The sequence below is a fragment of the Cajanus cajan genome, chromosome 2 (genome assembly GCF_000230855.2).
Source record: "Cajanus cajan strain Asha chromosome 2, NIPB_CcT2T_4, whole genome shotgun sequence".
Taxonomy (NCBI): Eukaryota; Viridiplantae; Streptophyta; class Magnoliopsida; order Fabales; family Fabaceae; genus Cajanus; species Cajanus cajan.
In genome coordinates, this window is record NC_138518.1 from 72,034,007 (window position 1) to 72,061,913 (window position 27,907).

Consider the following 27,907-nt stretch of genomic DNA (forward strand, 5'->3'; position numbering starts at 1 on the left):
TTTAGAAAGGTTGTGTAAATATGATATCAATGATTTTTCACCTTAACCTGTTGTATATGTAGTTATGTTAAATATTTGATAACTTTTGGAAAGAGTTTGAACGTAATTATCTTTAGAAAAAAAATACTTGTTATCTATATAAAAAAAATAATATCAATAATTATTTATTCTGGATATAATTCATGAACATTAGTAAATTCTCCATACTCCATATATATATATATATATATATATATATTTTTTTTTTTTATTTTTTTTTTTTTATTTTTTTTTTATTTTTTTGTCTCATTTGTTTTATGTTGTAGTGCGTGTATAATTTATATTAACAACTAAGATATGCAACATTAAAAAACTGTAAAGATAAATACGAATTATAAAGCTTAAAATAAAGAAAACTTATGTTTTATGAAGCACCTGTGGGCCAACGGAAGCTTGTGAGTTGCATTCATTTATGCTTATGCTTTGCAAAGACATAACAAAACAATATCTCACCAAAATAAATTTAATTACTAAAATTATTCATATATTAAAGGCAAATATAAAGCTCAAATAAAACAGTAAGACAATGAGATTGATTAATGAAATGGTAAAGTTTAAATGACAAAGCTAGTAGTGACATATGAGTATGTGTACATTAGTATCTCACATTTGTCTTTTTAATTTTTAAGTTACTTATAAAAAAAATATATGATTTTTATTCTTTTAAATTTTGAAATCATTGTTTTAGCTTCTTAATAATCATTTTAAGATACTCTTTATGAGTACATCTTGTACTCTATTAAGTATGATTTAATAAAAAGTATGATTAATTAAAATCTTAAATTTTCTAAAATTATTAAAATGATATTTTTATTAATTAAATATTTTTTTTAAAATATTTTAGAGACTTTTAATAATTATGAGTATTTTAAATAAATAATAAATATTTGTGAAAATTATTTTGTATAACATTTGTTAAAGAAATGTGTATTTTATGATATTTTGTTATAATAGGTATTTAGAGAAAAATATATTTTTTTATTATAATTTTTTATTGTTTATATATTTTTATTTTAATTATAATGGTGTTGGGAAAAATATATTTATTTTATATATTATATATTGATTAATTATTAATTATTGTACTTTGTTATAGTTATCAGAGTTGGAAGAAATATGTTTATTTGATATATTATTTATTTATAAGTTTTAATATTTGAGAGAAAGAAAAATAGAACTATGGTTGAAGTATTTTTTTCTAAAGGGTTAAGTGTAGGTTAAGTTTTTTTAAAAGGATTACTACAGTTCTTTATTTTTATGCTTTGAGGAATGAGAGGGAGAATTAGAGCTTATAGGATAACATCTTACATCCTTCATCAAGCTTTCATCAAGGTAAAAGGAGAGTAAGTAATATCACTTTAGGATATGAGATAAGTGTTGGGTTAGGTTTTTTGTACAAAAATTTGATACCCAATCCAAAGAATAATGGGTTTGATTGAGTTGGGTTGAATTTTACATAAATGCTCTAAAAATTCAATCTAAATTGTTTGGGTAGGGTTTGGTTGGTTTAAGTTTATGAGTACCCATACCTTTGAATACTTCTAATATTTTTATTGATGTATGAGAAGTTATTTTCTATCACACTCATAACTTTTATTTTGAATTTTAAAAACTACAGTCTTAAAATATTAGTCACACATGATATTAACTATAGATTCTAACCCAACTGGTTAGTAGGTTCCTGAGTGTTATAAATTCCTTATACATATGCGTTGAGGAATAAACAAAGTTTCACATTTATGAAAAGATTTATAAAACATACACATAATAGATAATATCATACCAACATGGAGATATGTGTGTTTGAACTCCTAGTATCCATTAGTGGGTTAGATTCTCATGCATAAAAAAAAACTACTATATTGGTCCTTATATATGAGACACTTTTCAATTCTTTATTTGTCTCTTATTTATAAGCCCAATTTTTAATTGTTAATTGCATTAGATATATTTTTCTTACAATACCTTTATTGAATTAACATTTTTTTAGATGAAAAATTATAAATATTTGAAATTAATTAAATAAAAATGTCTCTCTCTTATCAACATCAAAGAAGATAAATAAATATATAAATATTTTTTATAAATTTTTACATCATTCTTTTTTAGACATTAATCCATATATATAAAAGACAAAAATTATCTTACACGAGAACGTTTTAAAAAATTTATTTGATAATAAAGTTTTTAGGAATTCTTTTAATTTTATATCTATTTTAATTTTTATTTATCATAATTATTTATAAATTAAAATTTAATATTTTTAAAATAAATTATTAACAAATAAAAATAATTTTACGTTAAAATATAAATTATTTATCATAAATCTAAAATATAATTTATATATTTATAAATATTTACTTATTTAAATTTTAAATATAATTTATATATTTTAACATAGTATTTATTTATATACATAATTTAATTTTAATTTTAATTATATATGATCAACATTTAATATGTGTATTATATACATTGAAATACTAATTAACTAATTGTATGATAAATAATTTAAAAAATTAGAAAGTTAATTTTAAAATAGTATTTCAACATTCTAAACTAAATTAACTAATTTTTTAAATTATGTAATTTAGTTAAAAATTCTTACAGTAAAGAGGAGATACTACAATAATATTCATGAGAAATGCAAATAAGTGAAATAACTATTCCTTAGAAATATAATGATAGGTTGTAACTTGTAACAAACAACCCCCTCAAAAGTAAATTTTTTCCTTATTTCTTTTTCTGTGGCTTACTTACAACTCGATCTCTGTTGGTCTTCCGCTTTTCATTCTCCTTCTTAGTCGCGCTCTATCCCTTCTCTCTTGCCAAATCTTCCTCCCTTCTCTTTACCTTGTGATTGACATGTCTTCTGTCGCCGACGGCGTTACCTCCAACGCTCCTCTGCAATATTTCTGCTATCAGTGCAGCCGCACCGTCTCCATTACTCCTTCCTCTGATCTCGTGTGCCCCAATTGCAACGGTGGCTTCATCGAGGAAGTGGAAAATCCAATTCCGAGCACTCCCCATCCATTCTCTTTCACGTACGAGTTTGGTGGCGACGATCTCCCCAGCCTCTTCGGCGGTCGATCGTCCCATTTCGGAGACGCTGACGCCTTCAACCCTTTGGTATTTCTTCAGAATTACATTCAAACCCTGAGAGCCGGTGGCGCTAATGTTCAGTTCGTAATTGACAACTCTGGGGACCCCACCGGAGCATTTCGTCTCCCCGCAAATCTCAACCTTGGTGATTACTTCTTTGGGCCGGGTCTCGAGCAATTGATTCAGCACCTTGCGGAGAACGATCCTAACCGGTATGGGACACCCCCGGCCTCCAAGTCTGCCATCGAGGGGCTCCCTAACATCCCAATTACGGAGGAGTTGCTGGCCACGGATTCATCACAGTGTGCGGTGTGTAAAGACACGTTCGAGCTTCGGGAATTGGCCAAGCAGATGCCCTGCAAACACATCTATCATTCTGATTGCATCCTGCCTTGGCTGGAATTGCACAATTCTTGTCCTGTGTGTCGGTATGAGTTACCTACTGATGATCCTGACTACGAGCAAAGGGCTCGCGGTCAATCTACAGCTGCTAGTGCTGATTCTTCTGCTGATACAGACACCTCACAGTCACCCAGCGAGCGGAGCTTTAGGGTTTCTTTGCCCTGGCCCTTTAGGCAGTTTTCTTCCGTTGCGGAGACGAGCAATAACAATGGAAACACTACTGGGGATTCTAATCAGCCAGAAACCAGGCAAGAAGATCTTGATTGAGTATCATCAGTGTTTCGAATGTAAGTATGCAACTTCCTGCCCTTTCTTTCATACCTTGGCTTCATGCTGCGCTTACTGTATCATATTTATCATGGTGAAAGAATATGGTTTTTCTGTTTTTACTTTACCGATCAATTAGTCGCTTCATACAAAAGCAATTGGTACCATTAGCAATTAAAGTACGTGAGTTTGTTTTCTGGCTTAAAATTTTTTGGTTCTTATAATATTGACCTGATTCTAATTTGGTCCCTACATCACTCACCGCAGCATACTTCTCTTCTGATTAAGTGTGTCCAGTCCAGTGCCGTAAAATAAGGTCCATTTAAGAAGATAGTGTCCATTCTTGGTTATTTAATAAATTATGCATGATCAATATGGTAATTGAACTTGATAATTTTAATATCAGCAACGATTATTCTACTTTATACTAATACACTAATACAGATTGTTGCTGTCCTAGGTGCTCTGCTTCTCCATCTCTGCTGTCCCAACCACCTATGCTGCCCCAACATAATGCCTATATTATCTGTTGTTATTTTATAATTTTGGGAATGTTTTGTTTGAATGTTACAATTATTATGTTGGATATCTATTTATTGTTAATTCAATGTTGATTTTATCATTGTGTTAATTTGTTATTTAATAAATTATGCATGATAATGTTTATAAGTACCAATGGAATTTAAAATTTCAGATTGCAAAGCAACTATTGGTGAACATTTTTGTTATTGTTTGAAATTAGTAAGTATCATTCCTTGCTATAATTGCTATAATTATTCAATGTGTTTCTTTATATTACTTATATTTGGTCCACTATTCTTGTGAATCATAGAGCTGTCCCATTCGATTGAAGGTGAAGGATCTGATGGGGAGCCACCACAAAGGCGGGAGCTCCAATTCTGCAAGTGATTTTTCAGACCTGTCTTTGCAGTCTGAAGTTCTTAAAATGGAGCTTCAAGCTACCAAAAAGGAAAGGGACAAAGCAATTATGAAGCGTGATGTGTACAAGGAAGTGTTGGAAGAATTTGTTGATATGAAGTTGAAGGACTGTCAAGCGTGATGTGTACAAGGAAGTGTTGGAAGAATTTGTTAAACTGAAGTTGAAGGACTGTGAATGAATGAATTATGTATCATTTTTTTGTTGGGAAATATTTACAACTATGTAAATTAACCTTTCTTGTTCCATCAGATGCTGTGTGAATTTCTTTCGGGGCAAGAGCCTTGAACTCAGCATTTTCATTCAACATTTTCCACGTGCCCGCATCTATACATCATTGTCATCTATACTTTTTTTATAGAAATCAATGACTTGACAAATCTTTAAGCTTGTCTGTCATGATTGAACATAACAAAAGATAACAAAAATAAAACTAAGACTTTCAATGACTTGAGGTGCTAAGGAAATATGTACCTAAATAACCAATGACATTAAGGAAAAGTTAAATCATCAACTCACTTTACAAACGAAGGCTGCAACAGCCAGTTCTGACAAGTAACCACTCATTCGACTTAGCCACTCCTGACCTCCAATAGCAAAACCTTGCTCCCCAGACCACAGGCCAGTACCATTCTCAAAACCAACACCATTATGAAAGGTTGCTAGATGAGATTCTGAAAATGGTTTTCCATTCTGTATTGAATGGACTGCCCCATTAAAATTGTTAAGAGAGTTGAAACTTTCTTTATCAACAGCTTTCACATAGTTAGCAGTTGTTTCACTTTGCTCAACCCGTTTACGAATTAGCATGTCTGCCTCTTGAAGGGTCAAGAAACGAATAAGGTGCCCACTCTCATCAAGTATCGGACCATTTTCAAAAACGATTGCCTATACACTCTGACAAAGCGGTAAATCGAGCAGCAACAAGTTACAAAAACTTAAGCGCGTTAAATTTTCAATTGCGTATTCCTCAATTGTTTCACATTACAGAACAGAGCAAACAAGGTGCAAAATATGAAACTAGCATTGGCAACATAAAGGTTTCAGCTTGCGGAATCAAATTAGGAATAAAACCTATGGCAAAATTCGAAGTTGAAGGAAAGCGCATAAACTTAGATATATATATGTTTCAATTCAATCAAAACACAAATTAAACACACAAATTAGGAAGGAAGCTCACAAACCCTTCAAATGGAATCGCCTTACCGAGAATGTGATTAAGTATAAATTGCGATTGAAGGATAGAAAGAAAGAGGGGCTGGGAGTGAGCGAGGGACTGGGAGTAAGCGAGTGGGGGAGTGAGTGAGGGAACGAAGTGAGAAAAGAATTAGGGTGGGATTTTTTTCTCACCTTTTTTAATTAAAACCGCCTCCACTCACACTAAATCGTCCCGTTGAAAATATCATTTTTTTTTTGTGGCGGTTAAAATAACTGCCAGGAATATAATATTTTGTAGCGGTTTTATGAAACCGCTAGAAAAATACCCCTACTAATTTCATAAATTTTTTTAGTGTACTAAGAAAATCATTTGAAAGTTAAATGAAATGTTGATGAAGTCTTCCTCTGTAAATTCTCCATCTTTACTTCGTTATGATACCACAGTTTTTGAGTTTTTTTTTTTTTGTCACATTTAACCATGCTTCTGTCACATTTATTTTTTACAATATTTAAAACTTAATGTTGATGCTTTCAAATATTGGTTAAGAGCTATTTTTTTGTGGTTTAATTCACTTTCTAGTATATTATTATACCTCTAAAATGTTTAGAAAAATATGAAGTATTAAATAATTTTTAAATTTAAAAAAAAAATTAAATTTAATCTATATATTAAGAACTTTTAATTTAACGATTAAATTGCTGAAATTTGATATAGAACGTGAATTATTAATAAGAATAAGTCTACCAAAACATACTCTTAGAATAAGTAAATCTTTTATATAAATTCAAACACGTGGGAGAAATATTGTTTAAAAAATTGAAAACGCTTCCTTATATCAATAAGCTATTCATGAGTCTTAAATGTCCAACTTTTAAAGTTTTGATTAAGGATATCCGCAGATATTTACGAATAAAATCTGCAATAGATACAAAATCAATATTATAAATGAGTATCAATGGGTAACGGGTACGAATATTTTTTATATCTACATGTTATACCCATTAATATTCAATTTATTTGTACTTGTATGAATTTGATTTTATTTAAAATTTGTTTGGACTTATAATAGTTAAGTATAGTACTTTATTATCTTTTATTTTGATTTATGTGTAATCAAAATATTTTATTTTAATAATTATTGTTTAAACTTTAAACTTATATAATTGAATGTTTAAAATTTATATTTTAAACTCACTTATTGTTATTAGTATAGCTGTGAATTTTATATTTTATTTAAAATTTTATATGCAAATTTTTATTATTTTTTTTAAAAAAATATTACAAATAATTAAAAAAAATTGAATATTTTTAAAATATTTCTTTTAGTAATTACTCGTCGATATCATGGATACCACAAATATTGAAGAAAAAAAATGTAAATATCCGCTCAATGGATACCTGGACGAATATAAACATGGGTATGAAACAGATATTTATCCAATAAAAAAGATAGTCGAGAATTACTATCTATATTCGCTCTACCCATTGATATCCTTGGTTTTCCCTCAAATTTCTCAATCATTCAAATAATCTAGTTCAATTTTAAATTTGTGTTTGTTTATTTAATTAAATGAGTGAGTATGAATGAGTAAATTGACAAGTGAAACACTAGGAATGATAAAGCATATTCAAACCCTATGCATAAATATCCACTAGTAGGGGCATGTATTTACCTGCAATTTTGGATAAATGCCCGTAAAATTGTTCGGTTATGAATTCGGGTACTATAGTACCCACCATCCTGTACTTATTATATATTAATATAATTCAATAAATAATATATATATATATATGAAAAATAACTATATATATGAAAAATAACTATATTTACGACTAAGGTTTCAACAAATCAATAATATAATAAAACAGTATTGTACCCTTCCTCAACTGTAATAATTTGATAAAATTGTCCACTTCGTATCAATCGCTCAATAAAATTGTCCACTTCCTCAGCATATATAAAATTTATTCCTTCTGACATCACTGTAATAGAATTAAATGAACTTTCATCTACAAGCCTGATCTCACCGGTGTATTGGCAGCAGCAAGTTTTTCCTGAAGTTTTGTTATCCGAGCCTGTTTAAACATAAATGTAAATAACAAGAAAAATTCTAGATCCTCCTAAACACATTTCGATGTAATAAAGAACAAATGAAGTCAACATCCTTTCATCTCTTTCGAGGATTACTACAATTATTTAGATTGATGTTTGACATAGCTCACAAAATCCATGGGAAATGCAATCATTTTTCTGACTTACCAGGTTTATTACATCTTCCTTTCCAAAAACCACAGATATCTGTTTGTGATAAAAGAAATACATTGATGAGAATAGCTGAAAGCAAAAATTACCTTGAATGATTTAGAATGACGAATCGAAGGATCTACATCTAAAGATGCTGAATAAGACTGTTCTGCCAAATCAAATTTGTTCATTGCCAAAAAGGCATCACCCTGGCAGATATAAGCCTGCAGAGTGAAGTAACAATAAAGTACATTTACATTTAACAAGGACCATCAAATCACAAGTTTTAACTGAATAAAGGTTTTGTTAAACATAGGCATAGCAAATACTAGTGAAAAATGAACAACCCACGCTGATGATAGGCAAATCATATCAAGGTGAGAACAGGATAGAAATCTGTTGCTGTGACATTTTATCATATGAGATTTTAGTAACAATGTGAGGGTAGGGGAGGGGGCATGGGAGACTGACTTAGCATTAAGGTACTTATATCAGTTATATGAAAAGGTGGGCCTCCGTGGGTCAAGAAACTTGTCTACTGTAAAATCAAGATGGAATTTTCAAAATGTTTCTTATGCCGAAAAAGCTCAACCTCGCGAGTATTTCACCTTTTCACAAATTCTTCACCATTGATTAAAATTTTATTAAAAATAATAAAATTTAGTGAGTCTTTTTGTAATTTTTAATTAATTTTTTATCAATAATAAAGAGTGTGACAAAGATTCTTCTTCCATAGAATTTTTCATTTTCATGTACTACTTCTCTGTTCTCTACTATAAGAAAAAAGAATATATTTTTTGCTCTTTAATACTACATCTGATTGTACTATTAGTAACAAATTAAATTTTTTTAATCCTAATTATAAATAACAATTATTAATTTTTAAAGTTATTCAAGCTAAAAACCCTTTTATACCCTCCATTTATTATTGGCTTTATTTTATATCATTCAGACTAATATTAGATATAACAACCACTTAAAGTAAATAATATGTTTGAAATAAAATTTGAATTTGTGATAGAATTAATTAAAAATAATCATATCAATTACATTTCTTGATTTTGATGATTTGTCCTGTTGTTTATAATTAGGACAAAAAATAATATAAGCAAATTTTAACTATTTTTATCTTATTTAATGATATTTCTTCTAAAATATCTCTATTCTAAGTGACTTTTCAGTTATACTATCTTTTTTTAGACATTTATAAAAAGAATAATTTAAGAAAAATATTAAGAGATTAATAAAATTTAATGTAGATAACTAATGTTCTTAATATGTATAATTTTTTTTAACTTATAATAGAGAATTGAGGGAGTACTCTTCATCCCTAAAAACTTTCAACATTTTAATTTAGAACACGCAAGGCAGCACGCATTCTTTCCCAAAAAAAAGTTAATAATTGTATGTTGTTATTAGCGATGGCAGAACATCATTAATAATAACCCAAACTATACTTCAGTACTTCACACAAATAAAATCAGTTGAAAGTTTTAAGTATTTAACTTTGACTCAGCATGGATAACTTTCTCTGTAGACACTCATAAGTGAAGAAAATAAAAAGAAAAAAAAAAAGTTTAGTTTCTCTCAATAAAACCTACATTTGCACTTTAACTTATGTAGAAATTTTCTCTTCTAACTTGTTCAAAAGCTAAGGCGCATAAGTTGAATTTAGTTTATGAGAGAAGTTAAACCCACTTGGGTTGCCTAGTGGTGAAGGAGTTCGTATAGTTTATCCAAAGCTTTATGTTCAAACTTTGTTGTCATCAAAAACAAAAAAAATAAAAATAAAAACCTTATAAAAGAAGGTTGATTCATTTTATCATCTTACTTGTTAATTCACTGTTTTAAATAATAAAAAACTGTTGTTTAAAATTTGTTTTTCCCTGAGCAAATCTAAAAGTTTGCCCTTGAGCACTTGAACAGAACCCTTAAAGAAAAGGGAAGCTGAAAGGAAAACATCTCCAAAGATGGAGGAGTTTTAACACATTCTTTTATATAAACTTATAAAAATTAAAAAAAAATTAATTATAAAATAAATAATCTAAATTATATTTATAAAATAAAAAGTAAGATAAAATTATAGAGATTAAAATTATAAGATTTCAATAATGTTATAAAACATTAAAAAAGAAAAGAATTAATAAATAGTAGAAATAAAAAATTATTAAAATTATAATATAGAAATTCAAAAATTTAAGACACAAGACAAAAATATACTTAAAAAATTATTAAAATTAAAATATAGAAATTTAAAAATTTTAAGTGAAAAGACAAAAAAATATATTTAAAAAATTATTAAAATTAAACTATTTAAATATATAATAATATTATTACAAATAAAATTAGAATATATAAAATAAAATAAAATGACTAAATAATTTAAAAATTTAAAGAATAAAATATCATAAATATTATTTAAATAAATTATTAAAAATATAAAATATAAAATAAAATTATAATTACAACTGTACCAGTACCCTCCCAAATAATATGGGTATCGTAAAAATTCTATAAAAAAACTGTTGTTTAAAATTTGTTTTTCCCTGAGCAAATCTAAAAGTTTGCCCTTGAGCACTTTAATAGAACCCTTATGGTTTGTTTGGATGAGGAATTTTACAAATTCAAGGAGTTTTAAATTCTTGGTATTGAATTACTTTGATTTCAATTTCTATCATTCTTAAAATATTTTGTTTGGATGAGTCAATTCAAATTTTTTAAATTTTAAATTGTTAGGTTGAATATGATAATTTGATTTCACCATAATAAAATTGATTTTAAAAATATATTTATATGTTGAGATTTTAAAATTAAATTTTATAAAAATGAATATTAATCCATTTTTAAATATTTAAAAATTTTAAAAATTAATATTAGATAATATTTAATAATTTTAAAAATATTTTTGAATATCCAATAATTAAAAGAATGAAGAGATAAGATAAAATATATAGGTGAAATAAGAAAACAAATATGAGAAATTTCAAATTCTCCCATTTTTGGAAGAATTTGAAATTCTACTACTTGAAGGAATTTCACAAATGCTTGGATTTCAAATTCTTTGTAAATTCCTCATCCAAACAAAGCATTTCACCTCAAAGAATTTTAAATTCTTCAAATAAATGAATTACCCTATATAAATTCTCCATCCAAACATATCATTAAAGAAAAGGGAAGTTGAATGGAAAACATCTCCAAAGTGTTTCTTTTTTATGTTTTTAAAACACTAGTTTAGGAAATCATTCCGATACTAAATAATTTTTTAAATAGAAATTGATTGTTGAATAGTGTAGAATTGTTTTAGAAAACAGTTTTTAAAACAAAAAGTGAGTAGGGAATCAACAGAACCTAAGATTTTTTCTTCTTTTGCAAGCGCATCAATCATGAACCACTAATCTTTAAAGGGGTGCCTCACGATGTAATCCCAATTCCAAAGTATAGTTTTTTCATATCAGCGAGGATCGGAACCAAATGATGAACTGGAATACCAGTGCCACTCCAAATGTCTAGGAAAGAGTAGAAGAATCCGAGTCACCTCAGAATAGCCGGGAGCTAATGCCAAAGCCTTTTCAGCATCTTCGAGGGCACCAGAGTAGTTGCCCAATTCCAGTCTTACATATGACCTAAATATCAAAATACATAATAGCGTAGTTATTTTAACTCGCGCCAAATTGATAAGGGATAATTATGAAACTAACTACCAACCAAGTAACCAACGATACAGAATGCATAATCAACAAACCTGCATTTAAATGCGACATGCATGCCACCAAATGGTTTTAAATCTATAGCCTGCATCAATTATTTTGAAAATGTAGCACTGCACAATCGGTCTCCCTCGGAATTCAAGAATATTTCCTTATTAAAGAATGTGTACCTGTGAGAGCAGAAGCTCAGCCTCAGTGAAATTTCGGTTCGCAAACTCAATATCCGCTCTCTTCCTCAGAGCAAGCGCATCCAAACAACTATTGGGGTCATAGCCTCCGGCGTAGAGAGTCACCATAAGCTCGGCCGCCCGAGCAGCCGTCCCGCAGTGGCCGACGATGAGGCCATCAGGCAAGAGCACCAAGTTGGGGCCGCCACCGCACCGCCCCAAGCAGCCGCAGGACTTTACGGCAACGTTTGGAGGAGCTAGGCCAGAGAGGGTTTCTAGGGTTTGAAATGAGCCCTGTCTGCGGCAGGTGCGGTTAGTACACACCCGAATTTCCTGGACTTGCTGTGCTTTGGCGCGGCAATCAACACGACAACATCGTTTGACGGGTATGGATGACGCTACATAAGAACTAAGCAAGACATTGTGACCGCTGTCCATCTATTGTTTCAAGTTTAAGCTCCACTTCAATCTGTTCTTTTCAATGGAATAGAATGTGGTATGGAACCACATTATCGTATCTAAAAATATTAAATAGTATATTCACCCCAAAAAATAACAATAATTACAAATAGTGTCTGCCATTAGCTCCGTAATTCTTCCAAATATGATTTTTTTTATATTAGTTTTGAAGAATTTTCGACATTTATTTATTAAAAGCGACTCTTTATTTTTATTATACTCTAAAAAAATTTAAAACTTATCTTTTTTCCTCCCTTCTCGGTCTCTCTCAAGTCCTTTTTAAATTAATTTACTTCACTATTTGTAATTTTTTTTATTATAGCACAGTAGTGAAAACTAATATTATGTTTTATTGTTGGTGTGAACTCATTTTCATGTGATTTTTATAATATCTATGATTTTTTATTCTTAAACTTAATAAGAAAAATTTTACATAATTTGTCTCGATCGACATTTTTCACAAACTTTACGAAAGAAGACCCTTATTTTTATAGTTGTAATTCCTTAATAAGTTAATTTCAAATTAAATTATTGAAAGAAAATAAGTTTTATTTCTTGAATTAATAAAAAAATAAAAATAAAAATTGTGTTCCAAATTCAAAAATGATCATTATTTTGTAAAATACTAAATTGATCTAAATTTAAAGAATAAAAGATAAAAACAAATATTTTGAAAGTTAAAAGACTAAAATGAATATGAAAAATAAAATAAATAACTAAATGTATAATTTAACTTAATTTTTTTCTAAATATCTTTTCACGAAAATATGTATATATTGCGTAAATATAAAAACAAAGCATATTTCCATTATATAATGAGGTTTTATTATAAAAATAGTTTTGTATTCTTGTATTTTCGTAGTTTGACCCATAACACATAATAAATAGCATAATATAATTTTTCAAACATAACATAAGAAGAGAAAACATAGTTAAAACAAATTTTGTTTGACAAAGTTTGTTGTTATGGTTGAGTTAAGCTAGTGATGGGCTCCTCATCGAGGCTGGATAATAGTTCTATTTGTTGAAAGCTGGTCATAATTTGACGCACACAGGGTCTTGCCATTGAACCTTACCATCTATAGTTTAATAAGCTCCAGAGTTTCATTTTGCTTGAAGATGGAAAACGTCGCTACTACATCATCGTTTTGTAGAAGTTTAACAGCTTCGTGTATAAAACTATCACACCCTATTAATATAAAGAGTTGATAATGAATCTCAGACACTCTTTGGGAATTGTTAGATCTAGTTTATCATTAAAAAGAATATTCTTGAGGGCATTAAGTGTTATGCATACAGTGATCTTAAGTGAATTTGGGACAACACACTCAAACTTAATTCTTTGGAAGTTGTTGTCTGTCTATTATAATAAATAAAATAAAAAAATTGTTGAATTCATAATTTTGTAAGAAAGGATTTGGGAGAAACGTTGAATGATGAAAATCATAAATGTTTATCAACGTCTCCAAACACGACCATTTATATCAAGAGAAACATTGTGTATATACAAAAAGAAAATGATTGAAATTGTACCGATGAAATAACTGATTTTGATTGTTTAAAAATAAAAATGAAAAAATTTAGGTTAAAAAAAATATTAATGAAAAAATACCTAAAAAATTTATTTTTATCATTGTTAGATAAAAAATAATATCTTAAAATATTATCAGTTGATATAGTTATTTAAATTTATATAAAGAGATCATTCTTTATAATTATTATTTTAAATAAGTATTAAAAAGTGGTATTAAATTTAGCATTCAAAATGTATTATGTTGCCAATTATTGTTTAACATTTGAAATATATTTTGTCGCTAATTATGATTATGCCAATTTAGCATCCAAAATAATTCAATTACTTTATTTGTGGCATTAAGCGTAAGTCTCTTGTTCTGTGTTTTTTGGTTTTGTTTTAATGTGTTGATGTGTTATTGTTTGACTTGTAAATGGAACATAATAATGATTATTATGCTATAATGATGTGAATTATGCTCTGTTTTGAAAATGATTGAGAATTTAGCCTATAGTAGTAGGTTTTTCCTATGAGAATTTTGAAACTATAGACATTGCTTGTGAACATGCATCATATGCATTATGAAAAATGATTTTTTTAAGATAATGTTAATTGTACTTGGCTAATGGAAGTCACAAAGGATTGTATACCCCAGTTCTTGGGGAGATTACATCTGGTGGGAAAATCCCAATGGGTCATATTACTAGTTAAAATTGTGGTAAACGACTACTTGCTAGTTTTAGATGATACATGTTACATTTATTCTTAGTCCATTTTTGTAGTGTTTTTTAATGGTACACATGCATGAGAGTGTTGCATTATACATATGTAAGTGATTGGGAATGATATCATATGTTGGACGGTTAATAGTTTATGTGTGTGTGTTTTACTTGTAATGCTTGTTATATTCTGATGTGATGTGAGATGTATCTCACTCTTTATAATTTTCTATTGTTTGTATTTAGGTTGATTGCAATTTGCAAGTGAGTGTGTTATAAATGCTAAGAATGTAGATATAGAGAATGCTTATACCCTCCGACAAATTCAAAACTTTAAATTAACGAGAGAACTTATTTATAAAAACAATACACAACTAAGATGAGTGAGAAATTAAGAAATTAAATGTAGTGATTCAAATGTATAAAGTAGAGTATGACTATTGAGCTAATATTTTGACCGGTCATAACTCATTAAAATCAAAAGCAATATTAAAAGAAAATATGAAATCGTTCATTATGTATCCATGTTTGTGCAGTTGTAAGATTTTTAAGGTTGATTTTTTTTAATAATTATGCTATTATTAATGAAAAGTACTTCTCGATATTATTAATAATTATTTTTTATCAAAAAAAATTAATTGATTACATATTTACTGAAGTTTCTTCTTTCAAATTATTCCTTTTTATCCTATTTTTTAATTGAAATAGTTTAATTTGATTCATTTATAATTAAAAGTTTCATTTATTTAATATTGTTTCTTTTAATCAGACAAAATGATAATATTTTGTATTGTTTTTGAAAATAAAAAAAATGAATTCAACCACTAGAATTGATCGCACGAATTCTAAGTTCGAACTCTGGTCTTGTAATTATAATTTCAATAAATAAAAATAAAAAACTAAAATTAAATGAATCAATTAAATACAAAGAGGAACAAAACGCTAATTTAGTTAGATATTGAATATACATTATTAGACTTTTATATCATTTAAAAATCATTGAATCATTTTGTATTTTTTTATCTAATATTTATAAAAAAAATATTTTTAACTTCCTATTATGTACTTATAAATACATAATAATTTTTTTTAAAATTATACTTTTAATTATTTATTTTATTTTTAAAATTATTTTTAACTCTGTATCTTTAAAAATATCATTTTATTCCTTTATCTTTTAAACTTTAATCAATTTGATCCTTATGAAATAATGATCCTTTTAATTTTAGAATACAATTTTAGAATTTTTTTAATTGATTTAAAACTTAAAAAAAATCCATTTTACATTAAAAAAAATATATGAAATTCAGTTGATATTTAAACTGAAAAGGGCTATAAGTGAAAGTTGGATGAAAAATAAATCGAGCAGAAATTACTTGTAACTTTATCAATGGAATGCGAAAACTTGAGTTGATGAAATTGAAGGACACTGAGTTGATGAAATTGAAAGACACGTAAATTTATCATTTGTCACGAGAATAAAACAAATTTTAGGTATAATACCTTAACTTTTTAAAGGGGGAAAATATCGTGAAGAGAAAAAGATTGAAGATAAGGAGTTTCTCTTATTTACTCTTTTTTTTTTTATATATTAGGAGTTTCAGTTATTTGGAAATAAGAAGGGGAAGAAAAAAAAAACGAAGAAATAGAGACAGGGAGTTCTCTTATTTAAATATATTTATAAAAAAAAGGAAAGAAATGGTGTAGATCCAAAACTTTTTACTATCTATTTTATTCTCTATACAATACACTATTATAATAAGACAAATTGTATATTATATTATTTTATATAAATATAGAAAATATTTTATGTAAAATATAATATAAAATCGATATAAAGTAAAGTTTAATTTTGTTTTTTAACCGATAGGAACTACAATAAAAGTAAAAAGATTCAAGTAGATTGAAATTACATGTTTTACACTTCTTGTCTCACTTTCTATCTTACGAATAAAATTTTGCTACGTTAATTAAAAATCACGTGACTTCTTACCGTTCTTCATCTTGGCGGGCTTAGGCGACTCCGCAGGCACCTTTCCGCTCGCTTTGAACAACTCTCTTGGCATCAGCACCTTATTGAGCTTGTAAGCTACAAGCGAGTCCTAATGTATGAGAGTCGGAGGAGGAAAGGCAGTGAAGAAAGGTGGGACCACTAGGATGGATATGAGATTAGAATTAGGAAGGAAAAGCTACATGCAAGTCATGGTTGGCAACAAAATTTTATTTGAGACGAGTGATTTAAATTCTCATCTAATTCACCGTTATTTTTTTATATTTAATAAAACATGTAAATATGAAATGAAATATATTTATAATTAAAATAAATGATACACTTATCTTTAATTTCTTATTATATATATTTCCTCATTTTAAATACCAAATTCATGTTTTAATTTTCACGTAAATTGAATTAGTATCTCGAAAATCATGGGGCACACTGATGATGTCAGGCCGAAAAAAGCATCCAAACTGTCGATATCTGGCTGCCCCACCAGGCCACCACCTGGGCACCTCCTATATAAATCCATCCAACCCCTGAACGTCTTTTTTTTTTTTTTTTTTCCTTCTTCAATTTATATTATATTAGGAGAAAAAGTGAGTTATTACAACCAATAAATTATGAAGATGAAGTCAATACCCGAACCATACACATTTTGCTGGTTAATCTGTGAAGGTAAAGACCACGTATGGTGCGTTCTTGACTCCCTCCAAAAAGCCAAAAGAATGGTAGTTGATGTGACATGTACGCCAGCAGGCAGTTTGAACCTTGAAACTTGAAAGCAAGCCAAAAAAACAGGTAGCTCTACCACCACCACACCAACATAATGCTCCTGATGGGGCATTCAAAGTCCGAACCACTTCTGGTAAGCATATTTAATTTAATTTAGGTGAAGGAAGCCTTTATTTGGTGGATAATGGAGCCAATAAGATTATTAACATTTGCCACCGAGTCCATATTCAGCTTGGCAGATGGCAAGCTGCTCACTAGAATCTGGAGTGCAATTGTAACTAGTGAACCCCCAGACCCAGACCTGATTGAATTTGAACTCGTTGATGCCCCATCTCCTTCCTGCTCACCCTGCCCATCAGGCAAAATGCTAAATCCGTTTGGTAGTAGGGGAATGTGAGAAGGGTCCTCACCACTCATTGCTATGTTGATGGATGCCAGATCAACCGGGCAATAAACCACAAGTGAACCACACGAATCTATGCAGCTCTCTTGGAGTATTAACATGTTCTCACTGCTTTGCAACCCCTATATATTTATATATATATAAACACAGTGAACGCGTAAATTATTTGTAAAGGGAATTATCTCTAAAAATAAAATGGACAAAAAGACCGTCTTACTCGAAGAACTGATATACTGTTACCAGGGTGCGAACCATTTGCTATGCGCGCAACCTCTTGCACCACATCACCGTTGGAAAGAACATCCCACTAAACAAAAAAAAAAAAAAAAAAAAAAAAAATTTAATTTAGAAAGCCTCTCCGAGTTCACAGCCATCAAATAACTCCATTAACTTGACTATGTCAACCTGAGGTCTTTTTCTTTCATCCTTGAAGAAATTGAAGACAGTGTGTGGAGGGGTGGGGAGCCAAATGGTAGTGGCTGCACTAAGTACCACACCATTCTGGACAGTGACTCTCACTCCAATCTCATTCAACCCAGAGAGCGTCGTCCATCGGTGCCCACTTGATGTGCTAACGCTGGCACAGAAATTGGTCACCATCCTTTGAGCAAGTTTCATCATGCTCCTCTTGCCCACAGGAGATGAAATTACTGAAATTTAAATCCCGTGTTAAGGTAAGAAAATTAGACATTACCTTACAATCTGTATATTTATTTATATTTATATACCTCCTCCAAGATTATCCCGGGTGGGATTGCTTGTAACCATAAGATAAGTGAGTCTTTCACACATCCTCTGGAGGGTAGCAAGCCATCTTTCAGCTCCAAATGCCATCCCACTATAAATAAGATTTCTGTAAAGCCGATGAGGCAGAGTTTTATCTTCAATTTCTACATGTTCAACCCAGGTAACCTACATGACAACTTAGAAGAGTAACTACAAATGTGTCTTAAGGTTAAGGTTCCATATCAGAGTAGCCGACCGCAGAGATATTGTTTAACATTTACCTTGGAATGCCCGTTAGGCATGTCCTGGAACAAGCAACCAGAAGGACGACGATGAGACCGAAATTCAGGAGCAAAGTGGCTATCTTGTGGAAAATCATAAGAAACGTCCACTACTGCCCACGTGCCTTGCTCAATTTGCTGACAGTAACGCAGGAAGTAGAACTCCCGAGTAGAAACAAGTGGAGATAGCACTTGCAACTCTTCATACATCTGAACAAAAAACAAAGAAGGAAAGGAGTTGCATGTGTTGAAGGGCATTTATAAAATAATTATGTATTTGCATCCAGTCCAACTTACCAATTGCAAAGAACCACTGCAACCGCCCATAACCCCAGAAGATATGACCTGAATTCTCTTTGCCACCGAGACAAAAGTGGGAAAAAGTTCCGTCCACTTGTTCTGCAAAATCAACTATTGACAATTGAGCAATAGAGAAAACTCAATGGCCTTCTACACAAAAATAATGGGAACAACTTACTGGGTCCATAAAGATTTCAGCCAAAGCTAAACTATTCATGAATACAACTCCAGAATCTCGGGAAGCTTCAACGCGAACATTAGGATTCTTGGGACGACTATTGGGCTTGGGAAACATTCTTTCATAGGCCTCGCAACTAAGAATATCTCTCTCATGGGCGTTTGACTTTGACCTGAGCCACAACGGTTCGTTAGTCTGCAAGAGCCTGAGTAATTCTTCCATGGCATTGGAAGCAATGTCTGACATGAGGGACTTGTCCATGTCCAAAAGGCAAGGAGGATGGTAAGGCAAATTTGGCACTGATGAAGAAGTCCCTGCAGGGAGAAGATCAAGATTAAGGGAAGGACCTGGACCAACCATCCCTTGGTTTCCAAAACTTGCCATGGACAAGTCTAGAGATGACATAAGAATAGGCTGAATTGGCGGAAGTTGAGAAATTGGTCTTCCAATATACTTGGCAGCAATGCTAGATACTCTGTCAAGCTGCAAATTAATTAAAAGACCATTGAAATGGATGTATAAAATTGGAAAAAAAAATTGTTTTGATAAATTATATAACCTCTTCTTTGAGGTGGGCGTTCTCTAATCGTAACTTCTGATCATCATAATAAGAATCGTCGGTGAGAGGAGGGCCGCCACAAGAAGGGCATATAACATTCTTCAAGGCCTCTCTGATTGCGATGTTCTCGCAACGTATCTTGTCATTGTCAGCTCGAAGAGCACAGTTGTCAGCTCTTTCGTGCTGGGCCTGAAGTCGGACATGCGTAATGATTAATGATGATATGCTGGGGGCATTCACATGAATATGTATGTATACCTACCTTCATCTGGGTCCTCCTGTTCTGAAACCAAAATTTGATCTGCCTCGGGGCCAGGCCTAACTCTCTGCTCAAGTGCAACCTCTGCTTCTCATCTGGATGGGGGCACTCTTTGAACATTCTGAAGAAAAGACGGGCATGGAGTTAAGTAATAGAAAATTGAGAATTTATGAGTGGAAGTGCAAATGGCTTACGATTCAAGCCTCTGAATCTGGTTGGCAGTATGACGATGATAACGCTTCCTCCTCTCGTGGGAATCCTGCTCCCTTGGGGACTGCGACCCACCGCCTCCGCTCCCGTACTCCATTTCAATTTAATTTCTCAGTTCTCACCGTCACAACTCTATAACCATCAACATTTTAAGCATGCTACGTATTAATACTAAACTATATTATATAAAAATTAAAAAAGACAATTAAGCATGCTGCTTTAGAATGTAAATGTCAATATTCAAATAAAAATATTGATCTGCAGTGAACCTCAACCAACCAACCTGAGATGAGAAAGAAAGAATAATAAAACACGTACTGAACTCAACTAAACTCTATCTGTCTTCACTTATTGTTTTTGAGTGCAATGAGTTGAAGAGAGAAGAAAGAAGGAACATGTCGCCTCTGTTGAGCCAAAAGTGGTAGAATGAGAATGGCATAACCATTACCAGCTTTAAATGACCCCGCCTGTGCGCTCTTCTTTACCAGGACGCATATGCCCCTTTCCTCTTTCCTCTATTAATAATATTTCTAAACCCATTTCTTGCCATTCGGCTAAAACAGATGCAAATAAAGAAAGCAATACCACCAACATCATCAAAATCAAAATAAGTGTAAAAAAAAACACTAAAATTAAGGCCTTAAAAAATTATAATTCATGTATAACTTGCGTTATTGAAGTTGAAAATTTCACGTAAGAAGAAGATGATTTTAGTTGAGCGAAATAGGGTAAAGATGTTAGGATTTGTAGTGATAGTGCTTTGGGTTTTCATGACATTTGTAAGCATTATAATAGCAGTCAATGTTGGTAGGAAAGATGTACACTCCTAACAGTTTGTAATTGAATGCAATTTGATGGTTTGAATGCAGTTTAATGGTTTGAATGCAATAGTGAACTATATTTAATTGAATTGATTTGCAAAAATAATGAAGGTTTATCTGCACTGTAAACAAATATGTTTTGAATATGTTTTGAACTGAAATAGTATTCAATTGAATTCAATGTTTCATATCTTGTTGTTGTAGAAACACTAAGTTACGTAACTTAGTATCTCGAAATATATAGCATCGCATATTACTACTTGCATATTTATAAGTTATACAACTTACTACATTCAAATATTAACTATTTTTATAATACTACGTGAATGATGGTAGTTTTTGCATAACACAACCAAAAATTATGTCATACATTAGTACCTACAGATTTAATAATTTTCATTTGACTACTTGAATATTGCACATAGCATGCTGAGACAGAAAGACACAAAATTGTGGTCCCAAAAGGTGGACACTGCACGATGCACATTGTTTATAATTTCATTGTCATAAAAAGGTACAATACGGTCCCCAAAAGATGAACATGATTAAATACACATTTTGTAGCAAAAGTAATCCTAAAAAAACATTTATTCCTTACTCCTCTGTTCCTGCTATGGTTCTTTTTCTGGTGCACTTGGTCCTTCTGGCGTTGGTCCTTCTGTAATTGGTGTTTCTGTTGCAGCATTCTCGTCATTCAGACCTACTAGCTTTTTTGTTGTGGTTACTCCTTTGGAGGGTCTTCTTGGCACCAATTTTGGTTACTATTAAAGGCCTCACTCAAATTATTCATCAATAAATCACACTTTGTATGAGAGGAGAATTTATGCTTACACTATGCTTTTCTGTCAAGGTTATATAACCACCAATATGCAACCTCATTCAGATCTCTAATTTGTTGTATCTTAGACTTCCACAGTTGTTCATACGTTGCTTTGGCAGCACCCATCATTAAGTCTCTTAGTTGCACACCTCTTCCAAATTTCTTTTTGAAATTATTGAACAAACGTCTCAAACAGAACCTGTGTTCAACTAGGATAGGAAACTCTTTAAACACTTGTAGCAAACCTGTACAAAATGACAGTTAATACAAATATTACCAAAAACTTACACAATTATAGTCAGTAGGTATGAATTAATTTACCTTTTGTTGGTCACTCATGAAAACCCATTTGTTGGTATGTACATCACCAATATCCTATAAAAGCAAATTCAGAAACCGTTTCCATCACTCTTTCGTCTCAGTTTCCACAATAGCAAATGTCAAGGGCAAATATTGATCGTTTGGGTCTCTAACAACAAGCATAAGGGGCTGGGCGCCTCAGATCCGCTGAGCGCCTAAGAGACAAAGAGCATCTTTCTTCCGGGGCCAGATCCGCTCAGTGGATGGTAGTGGCTGAGCGCCTAGAAGGCAGAGAGCACTCCTTCTTCCAGGGCGAAATCCGCTGAGCGCCTTGGAGTGGCTGAGCGCCTCTCCTTTGCTGCATTTGTTGAGCTCTCTAGCTTGAATCCGCTCAGCGCTTTTCAATGATTGAGCCATTTTCCTTCAGATTTCATAACCTACAAAATAAGCACAAAATTGGGTCAAAAGCTTCATCACTCCCTATACTAACATAAATCAAAAGTCCCTCTCTGATTCTAAGTGTATATAGACCAAAATTATATCAATATGTAAAAAAATTGTGCTAGATAAGTGTCTCAAATGCATATTTAATCATATTAGTTAGACACTTATCAGTAAGTCACGTTCAGGGCTAGTCATTTCAACAGGCTCTTCATCCTCAACAACCCAAACTACTTTAACTCTGACACCTTCTAAGTCAGGGTTATGAACACTATGAGCAACATTTTCCTGCTCCTCCTCAGTATCATCATGTTGTTTCCTTGCAACTGTCTTCTTTCGAGTACGTTTGACTCAACCAAATTGAGGAACTTCTATATCAAATTCATCATCTAATCCAGCAGCCCTCTCCTCCTCTGAATCATCCAACCAAACATCCCTCACAGAGCCATCATCACTGTCACAAAAATTATCCCCAACAACACCTTCATTGCCACCATCACAAATTGCAAACATTTCCACTTCCACATTGTTAGTAATTGCAAAGTTTGTCATGTCTAATGCAACACTATCACAATTAATCTCTTTGAAATTAGAAGGACCAAATTTCCACCACAGCCTAACAGAATGCTCTCCATATGCTAAGTCTTCTTTTACAGTTACCATGGCTTCAAAATAGGACCACCTATCCATATCCATATTCTTCACATGCACTGGCTCGCTGCCTCCAACATAATGCATCACGGGGTCTAACTCAAAACGACCCCCGTGATAAAGTTTCAAATTGAAACCCATTAACACAACTGCAAAGAAACCAAATCTTTGAGTCAAAAAAACCTTAGCAACAGAACAGTTAAAAACTATCAAATTGTAAACCCTAATAACATAACCAACCACTTGCCTTCAACACAGATGAAGAATGGCAAGGGGCTTCGTCCATAAAAACTTTGGCAGTGCTTCAACAATGACAACAACTACCTCTATTTATGGCTACAAAATCTCACCTCCACAAATGGTCATCGAAGAATGGTGCTTCAAACTTCTAACCCAAGAAACAAACAACCATGTACAATGCGCATTTCCAAATTAAAGAAACACAAAAACGGAGCAGCTTCACGAAAAAGGAGAATGAAAATAAAAATCAAAACGAATTACAACTTCAATATTTTCAAAATAAAAAAGGAACAGTTTTCAAACATGATTTTGTGAGTTCATGAAGGTTGAAGATGAACGGGTTTCTGAGTTCGTAAATTTTCAACATATGTGCCAAACTAATTTTTTTAAAAATTTACAAATCTGACGTGACAATTTACGTGAAAAATGAGGTGGTATTGTGTGCTGACATGGCATATAATGTTGGGCGATGACGTGGCAGTCTGTTTGCCACATCATCATTGAACAGATGAAACTAACGTCAGGTACTAATTTGAAAAAAAAATATTAGTCAGGTAATTTAAACAAAAAAAATTAAAAATAATAATCTGAAAATCGACCTAATTCGAGATAGATTAAACATATTTAAACCATTTTTTATTTATCTATATATATATATATATATATATATATATATATATATATTTAAAATGCACTTTAAAATTAAAGAAAATAGTTTATATTATCAAATGCGTAGATCAACTAGAACATTATTGTTTTTGCCCAATAAATAATTTTGTGTTTAAATATTGAATATATAACTATGTTAAATATTATTTGTATAAAAAAAATGTATATATATGAAAAAATTTATTGTTCATCATAATCATAATTTTATTTTTCATCATAATCATAATCCTATCTGATTTGAGCTTAAATAAATTTTTAAAGAATGATAGTAAAAAGAGATAAAGTTAAAATGATAATTTTATATTATTCTATTTCGATGTTCCCAAAAAAATATTTCTGAATATGAAATCAGTAGATTCAGTACTAAAAGAAAAATGGAAATATCCGCTGGATTATTCGTACAATGTCCCAAAATAAACATACACCGAGGTTGTATGAATCATTATTCTTTTTTTTTCAAAAAAAAAAAAGAGAAGAAAAGTTTGATATTGTAAGAAAAATACTTATTCTTAATCCGGAATGCTTCAATTCTAATCAATGAACACATATACAACAAAAAAACAATATGAAACTATTGTTTCTAAGGTTTTTCTTGTTCATAATGCAATTAAACATATTTTTTAATGATAAAAAAGTTAATCACTTATACACTATCAGTAAAAAAATTTTACACTGATAATCAATTATATTTTTTAGTTGTATTATGTCATTATTAAAAATAAATATGTTTATAGTAACATGATATAATTAAAATATATAATTAGTTATTAATATTAAAATTTTTACATTGATAATATATAAATGATTAACTCATAAAAAAAATTAAATATATTCTTTTTGGCGTGTGCATTAAAAGATAAAACGGTTGGTCTTTATCCAAATTGGCTTGTCGTTACGGTATATTGATTATGGTGATATTCTTATGAAGTAAAAAAAAAAAAAAAAGCGTTTATTATAGAGTTCATCCTTTTCCAAAATATGCAATTATAGGAAGCAAATCCGTCGTTTTTCTTCCGTTTCTGTTTTAATGTATTTTCCATACCATTTGCCTAATTGCGTTGATTATGAATTATATATATATATATATATTCAATTTAACAATTAAATTTATATATTTAATTTTAATTTAAAATTATTAAACAGTATAATACTTAATAAAAGTTATATTTGAACTTTATATATATATATATATATATAAGCATAATAGATAATATTTTATTCTGCTATCTCATGTTCAGAATTTCAGATAGACTCTCCCAGCCCTCATTGGTTTGGGGATCTAAATTACACGCCTATATAGGAAAAAAGTACAATAGGGTTCAGTTATAAAAAGCAAAATTGGGTATCAGATATGAGCATTCAAGTTTCTGGAAATTTCTTTGGCTATATATTGAATAAGAAATCTTAACTTACCAAAACTACATTAATGGTCAACATAAACTTATCAAAACTACATTATGAAATTTATGAATATATGGAAAGAACAAATCTACCAGTCATGGCATTAGTAATTGAGTTTGTACCAAAACAAAATATTTTTTATAAAAATATTTCTGTAATATTCAGTATTAACTTATTCGCTAGCAATACTTTTGCTATATAAATGTTGATTGTATTAAATGTTCTGTGTGTAAAACCAGGCATCATATATTTATAAGTAATAAAAAGAAAAATAAGAAGATGTATTGGATTGAAATTTTAAAAGATAATTTTAAATGAAAATGTCTTCCAGATTTTAATTTTAATAGATTTTAAAATACTTAAATTTTAGTCCAGACTTTATAATTTAGATTTTAATAGACTTGAATAGATGTATATTATAAGATTTTAAATTTTATGATTTCACATGAAAACATTAACTTGTAAATAATTTTAAAAATAAACAGTTAAATTTTAATAATTTTAAAAATAAACAGTTAAATTTTAATAATTTAAAAATTTTAATAATAGATAATATTTAATAATATAAAAATCATTTTAAATATTTAATAATTAAAATAAATAAATATTGATAAATTATACATTAATTGATAGATAAAAAATATAAGAGAGGAAGAATAAGAGATAAATTAAAGTGAATAAAAAAAAAAGAGAAAAAAGATAGTGAAAAGAGAGAGAGAAAGAGAAAGAGAAGCAAGAAAGGCAAGATAGGAGAGAGAAAAAGAGAAAAAAGAAAGAAATGATGGAAATAAAAGGAAAAAGGTCATGCAAAATCTCAAAAGTTTTAACGAGATTATTTGATGAGTGAATTACATGTAAATTATATTAAAAAGTCTCACAAAATACATTATTTAAAATAATCCATTGAAATCTCTATATTTTTTAATATCATCAAACTTTTTTTAACTAAAAAAAGTCTTAATTGAATACTACTAGATCTGACTCTTAAAAAAATTGATCATCTTAATTGAATATCATCAGATTTTGATGAATTCTTATTTTTTTTAATTGTCTTGTTAAATATCACATGATTTTTTTTATATTAAAAAAGTATTGAATGAATACTACAAGACTTTTTATAATAAAAAAATCTTTTAAAATTTATTGAAATCCTAATCCAATACACCTCCCTAAAAACTGGACAAACTCATTTCATGAAACTAAGAGATTTTTTCAATTAAAAAATATTAAAAAAAAATACTAGTCATGGGTGGTATTCGATTAAGATTTTTTCTTTGCAAATGACAAAAAGTGGTGCTCTTAGTGAAGAGATGAGAAGGAAGGCACATGGTTCTTTATCTTAGTAGGTACTTATCACAAAAAATAGTAGGAGAAGTCAAAAAAAAAAAAAACCAAAGGGTGGTAGAGAGAAAAACAAGAGTAAATCCAAGTCAAGATACAAAAATGTGGAGTGCTATTATTGTAATAAACTTGGACATATCTAAAATAATTGTTTTCTATGGAAAAAGGAGAACAAAGGTAAGAATGGTAAGTAGAAAGAGAAGGATCATGATGATGATCGTGTCACCACTATTACAAGTGGTGATCTTATTCTTTTTTGTGATTATGAGTCTATTAATTTTGTATCAAATGAGAGCATGTGAATTATTGATAATGATGTTACGCTACACGTTATATTGAGGAAGGAACTATTCACATCTTATACTTTTGGTAATTATGGAGTGTTGAAAATGGATAATGATAGTGTGTCTAAGATAATTGGTATTTGTGATGTTTGTCTGCTAACCAATATGAGAATGTAGTTGTTGTTTAGAGAAATCAAACATACTATTAATGTTCGTTTTAACGGTATTGCTAAAATATTAAAAGAAATTTAAGGTAAGATACACCCTCTATTAGTCGATTATGAAATATTTGTTAAATGATTAAAGCTAATTTATGCAGTATTTTACACTTAAGTAGTTTTGAAAATTATATATGTAAATAGTTTTTTTTAATTAATTACACTTTTGGAGTGATTTTTTTATGGTGTCGTTATTGTCATAAGATAGATGTGACATGTGAATTTTTTTATTTGATCAGAGTGATACATGTGTCATGTAATTTTTTTTAATTTTGTCTCAGTCGTGTCGATGTTGTATGTCGTTACGGTTAATAATGACATTAACAAGATTATAATTAACTGTAATAACTTGTTAAAT

At 30.0% G+C, this 27,907-nt stretch overlaps 3 protein-coding genes and 1 pseudogene across 13 annotated transcripts; 1 reads left to right on the plus strand and 3 right to left on the minus strand.

Moving 5' to 3' along the window:
* Positions 1-2,775: 2,775 nt before the first annotated feature.
* Positions 2,776-5,056, plus strand: LOC109799533 (E3 ubiquitin-protein ligase RING1). Of its 8 annotated transcripts, none has more exons than XR_002239876.3 (4): positions 2,776-3,830; positions 4,078-4,126; positions 4,505-4,551; positions 4,643-5,056. XR_002239876.3 is itself a non-coding variant. In XM_020360109.3 (2 exons), exon 1 carries the CDS (start codon positions 2,905-2,907, stop codon positions 3,808-3,810), a length of 906 nt encoding a protein of 301 aa, XP_020215698.1. In that variant the 5' UTR covers positions 2,776-2,904; the 3' UTR covers positions 3,811-3,830; positions 4,664-5,056. The 8 variants fall into 8 exon arrangements, 3 of the variants coding, with proteins under 3 accessions (XP_020215698.1, XP_020215697.1, XP_082925069.1); XR_003804207.2 differs by having other exon boundaries at positions 4,664-5,056; XR_002239875.3 differs by lacking the exon at positions 4,078-4,126.
* An 18-nt stretch (positions 5,057-5,074) lies between these two features.
* Positions 5,075-5,557, minus strand: LOC145955185 (putative amino-acid acetyltransferase NAGS1, chloroplastic pseudogene; annotated as a pseudogene).
* A 2,156-nt stretch (positions 5,558-7,713) lies between these two features.
* Positions 7,714-12,528, minus strand: LOC109799623 (tetratricopeptide repeat (TPR)-containing protein). Of its 2 annotated transcripts, XM_020360218.3 has the most exons (5): positions 12,029-12,523; positions 11,894-11,943; positions 11,687-11,774; positions 8,259-8,375; positions 7,714-7,982 (listed from the first exon to the last, which is right to left on the minus strand). In XM_020360218.3, exons 1-5 carry the CDS (start codon positions 12,461-12,463, stop codon positions 7,917-7,919), a joined length of 756 nt encoding a protein of 251 aa, XP_020215807.1. In that variant the 5' UTR covers positions 12,464-12,523; the 3' UTR covers positions 7,714-7,916. The 2 variants fall into 2 exon arrangements, 1 of the variants encoding a protein (XP_020215807.1); XR_002239882.3 differs by lacking the exon at positions 7,714-7,982 and having other exon boundaries at positions 11,500-11,774; positions 12,029-12,528.
* A 4,117-nt stretch (positions 12,529-16,645) lies between these two features.
* LOC109799689 (homeobox-leucine zipper protein HDG11) lies at positions 16,646-20,991 on the minus strand. 3 transcript variants are annotated; one of them, XM_020360298.3, is made up of 11 exons: positions 20,682-20,991; positions 20,348-20,495; positions 20,157-20,274; positions 19,895-20,083; positions 19,336-19,818; positions 19,155-19,268; positions 18,858-19,067; positions 18,579-18,762; positions 18,256-18,500; positions 18,068-18,157; positions 16,646-17,972 (listed from the first exon to the last, which is right to left on the minus strand). In XM_020360298.3, exons 2-11 carry the CDS (start codon positions 20,458-20,460, stop codon positions 17,601-17,603), a joined length of 2,118 nt encoding a protein of 705 aa, XP_020215887.1. In that variant the 5' UTR covers positions 20,461-20,495; positions 20,682-20,991; the 3' UTR covers positions 16,646-17,600. The 3 variants fall into 3 exon arrangements, with proteins under 3 accessions (XP_020215887.1, XP_020215886.1, XP_020215888.1); XM_020360297.3 differs by having other exon boundaries at positions 20,647-20,988; XM_020360299.3 differs by having other exon boundaries at positions 16,648-17,972; positions 19,155-19,256; positions 20,647-20,969.
* Between the last annotated feature and the right edge of the window lie 6,916 nt (positions 20,992-27,907).

What these genes read in the sequence shown, in the direction of transcription:
- LOC109799533 (XM_020360109.3), top strand. Translation starts at nt 2,905, where the DNA reads ATGTCTTCTGTCGCCGACGGCGTTACCTCCAACGCTCCTCTGCAATAT.
- LOC109799623 (XM_020360218.3), bottom strand. Translation starts at nt 12,463, where the DNA reads ATGGACAGCGGTCACAATGTCTTGCTTAGTTCTTATGTAGCGTCATCC. An exon ending in CTGAGCTTCTGCTCTCACAG is followed by an intron (nt 11,944 to 12,028) that starts GTACACATTCTT and finishes TAATTGATGCAG; the next exon opens with GCTATAGATTTAAAACCATT. An exon ending in TAGCTCCCGGCTATTCTGAG is followed by an intron (nt 8,376 to 11,686) that starts GTGACTCGGATT and finishes TTCACTCTGCAG; the next exon opens with GCTTATATCTGCCAGGGTGA.
- LOC109799689 (XM_020360298.3), bottom strand. Translation starts at nt 20,460, where the DNA reads ATGGAGTACGGGAGCGGAGGCGGTGGGTCGCAGTCCCCAAGGGAGCAG. An exon ending in CAGATTCAGAGGCTTGAATC is followed by an intron (nt 20,275 to 20,347) that starts GTAAGCCATTTG and finishes TCTTTTCTTCAG; the next exon opens with AATGTTCAAAGAGTGCCCCC. An exon ending in CCGGGATAATCTTGGAGGAG is followed by an intron (nt 18,501 to 18,578) that starts GTATATAAATAT and finishes TTTAAATTTCAG; the next exon opens with TAATTTCATCTCCTGTGGGC.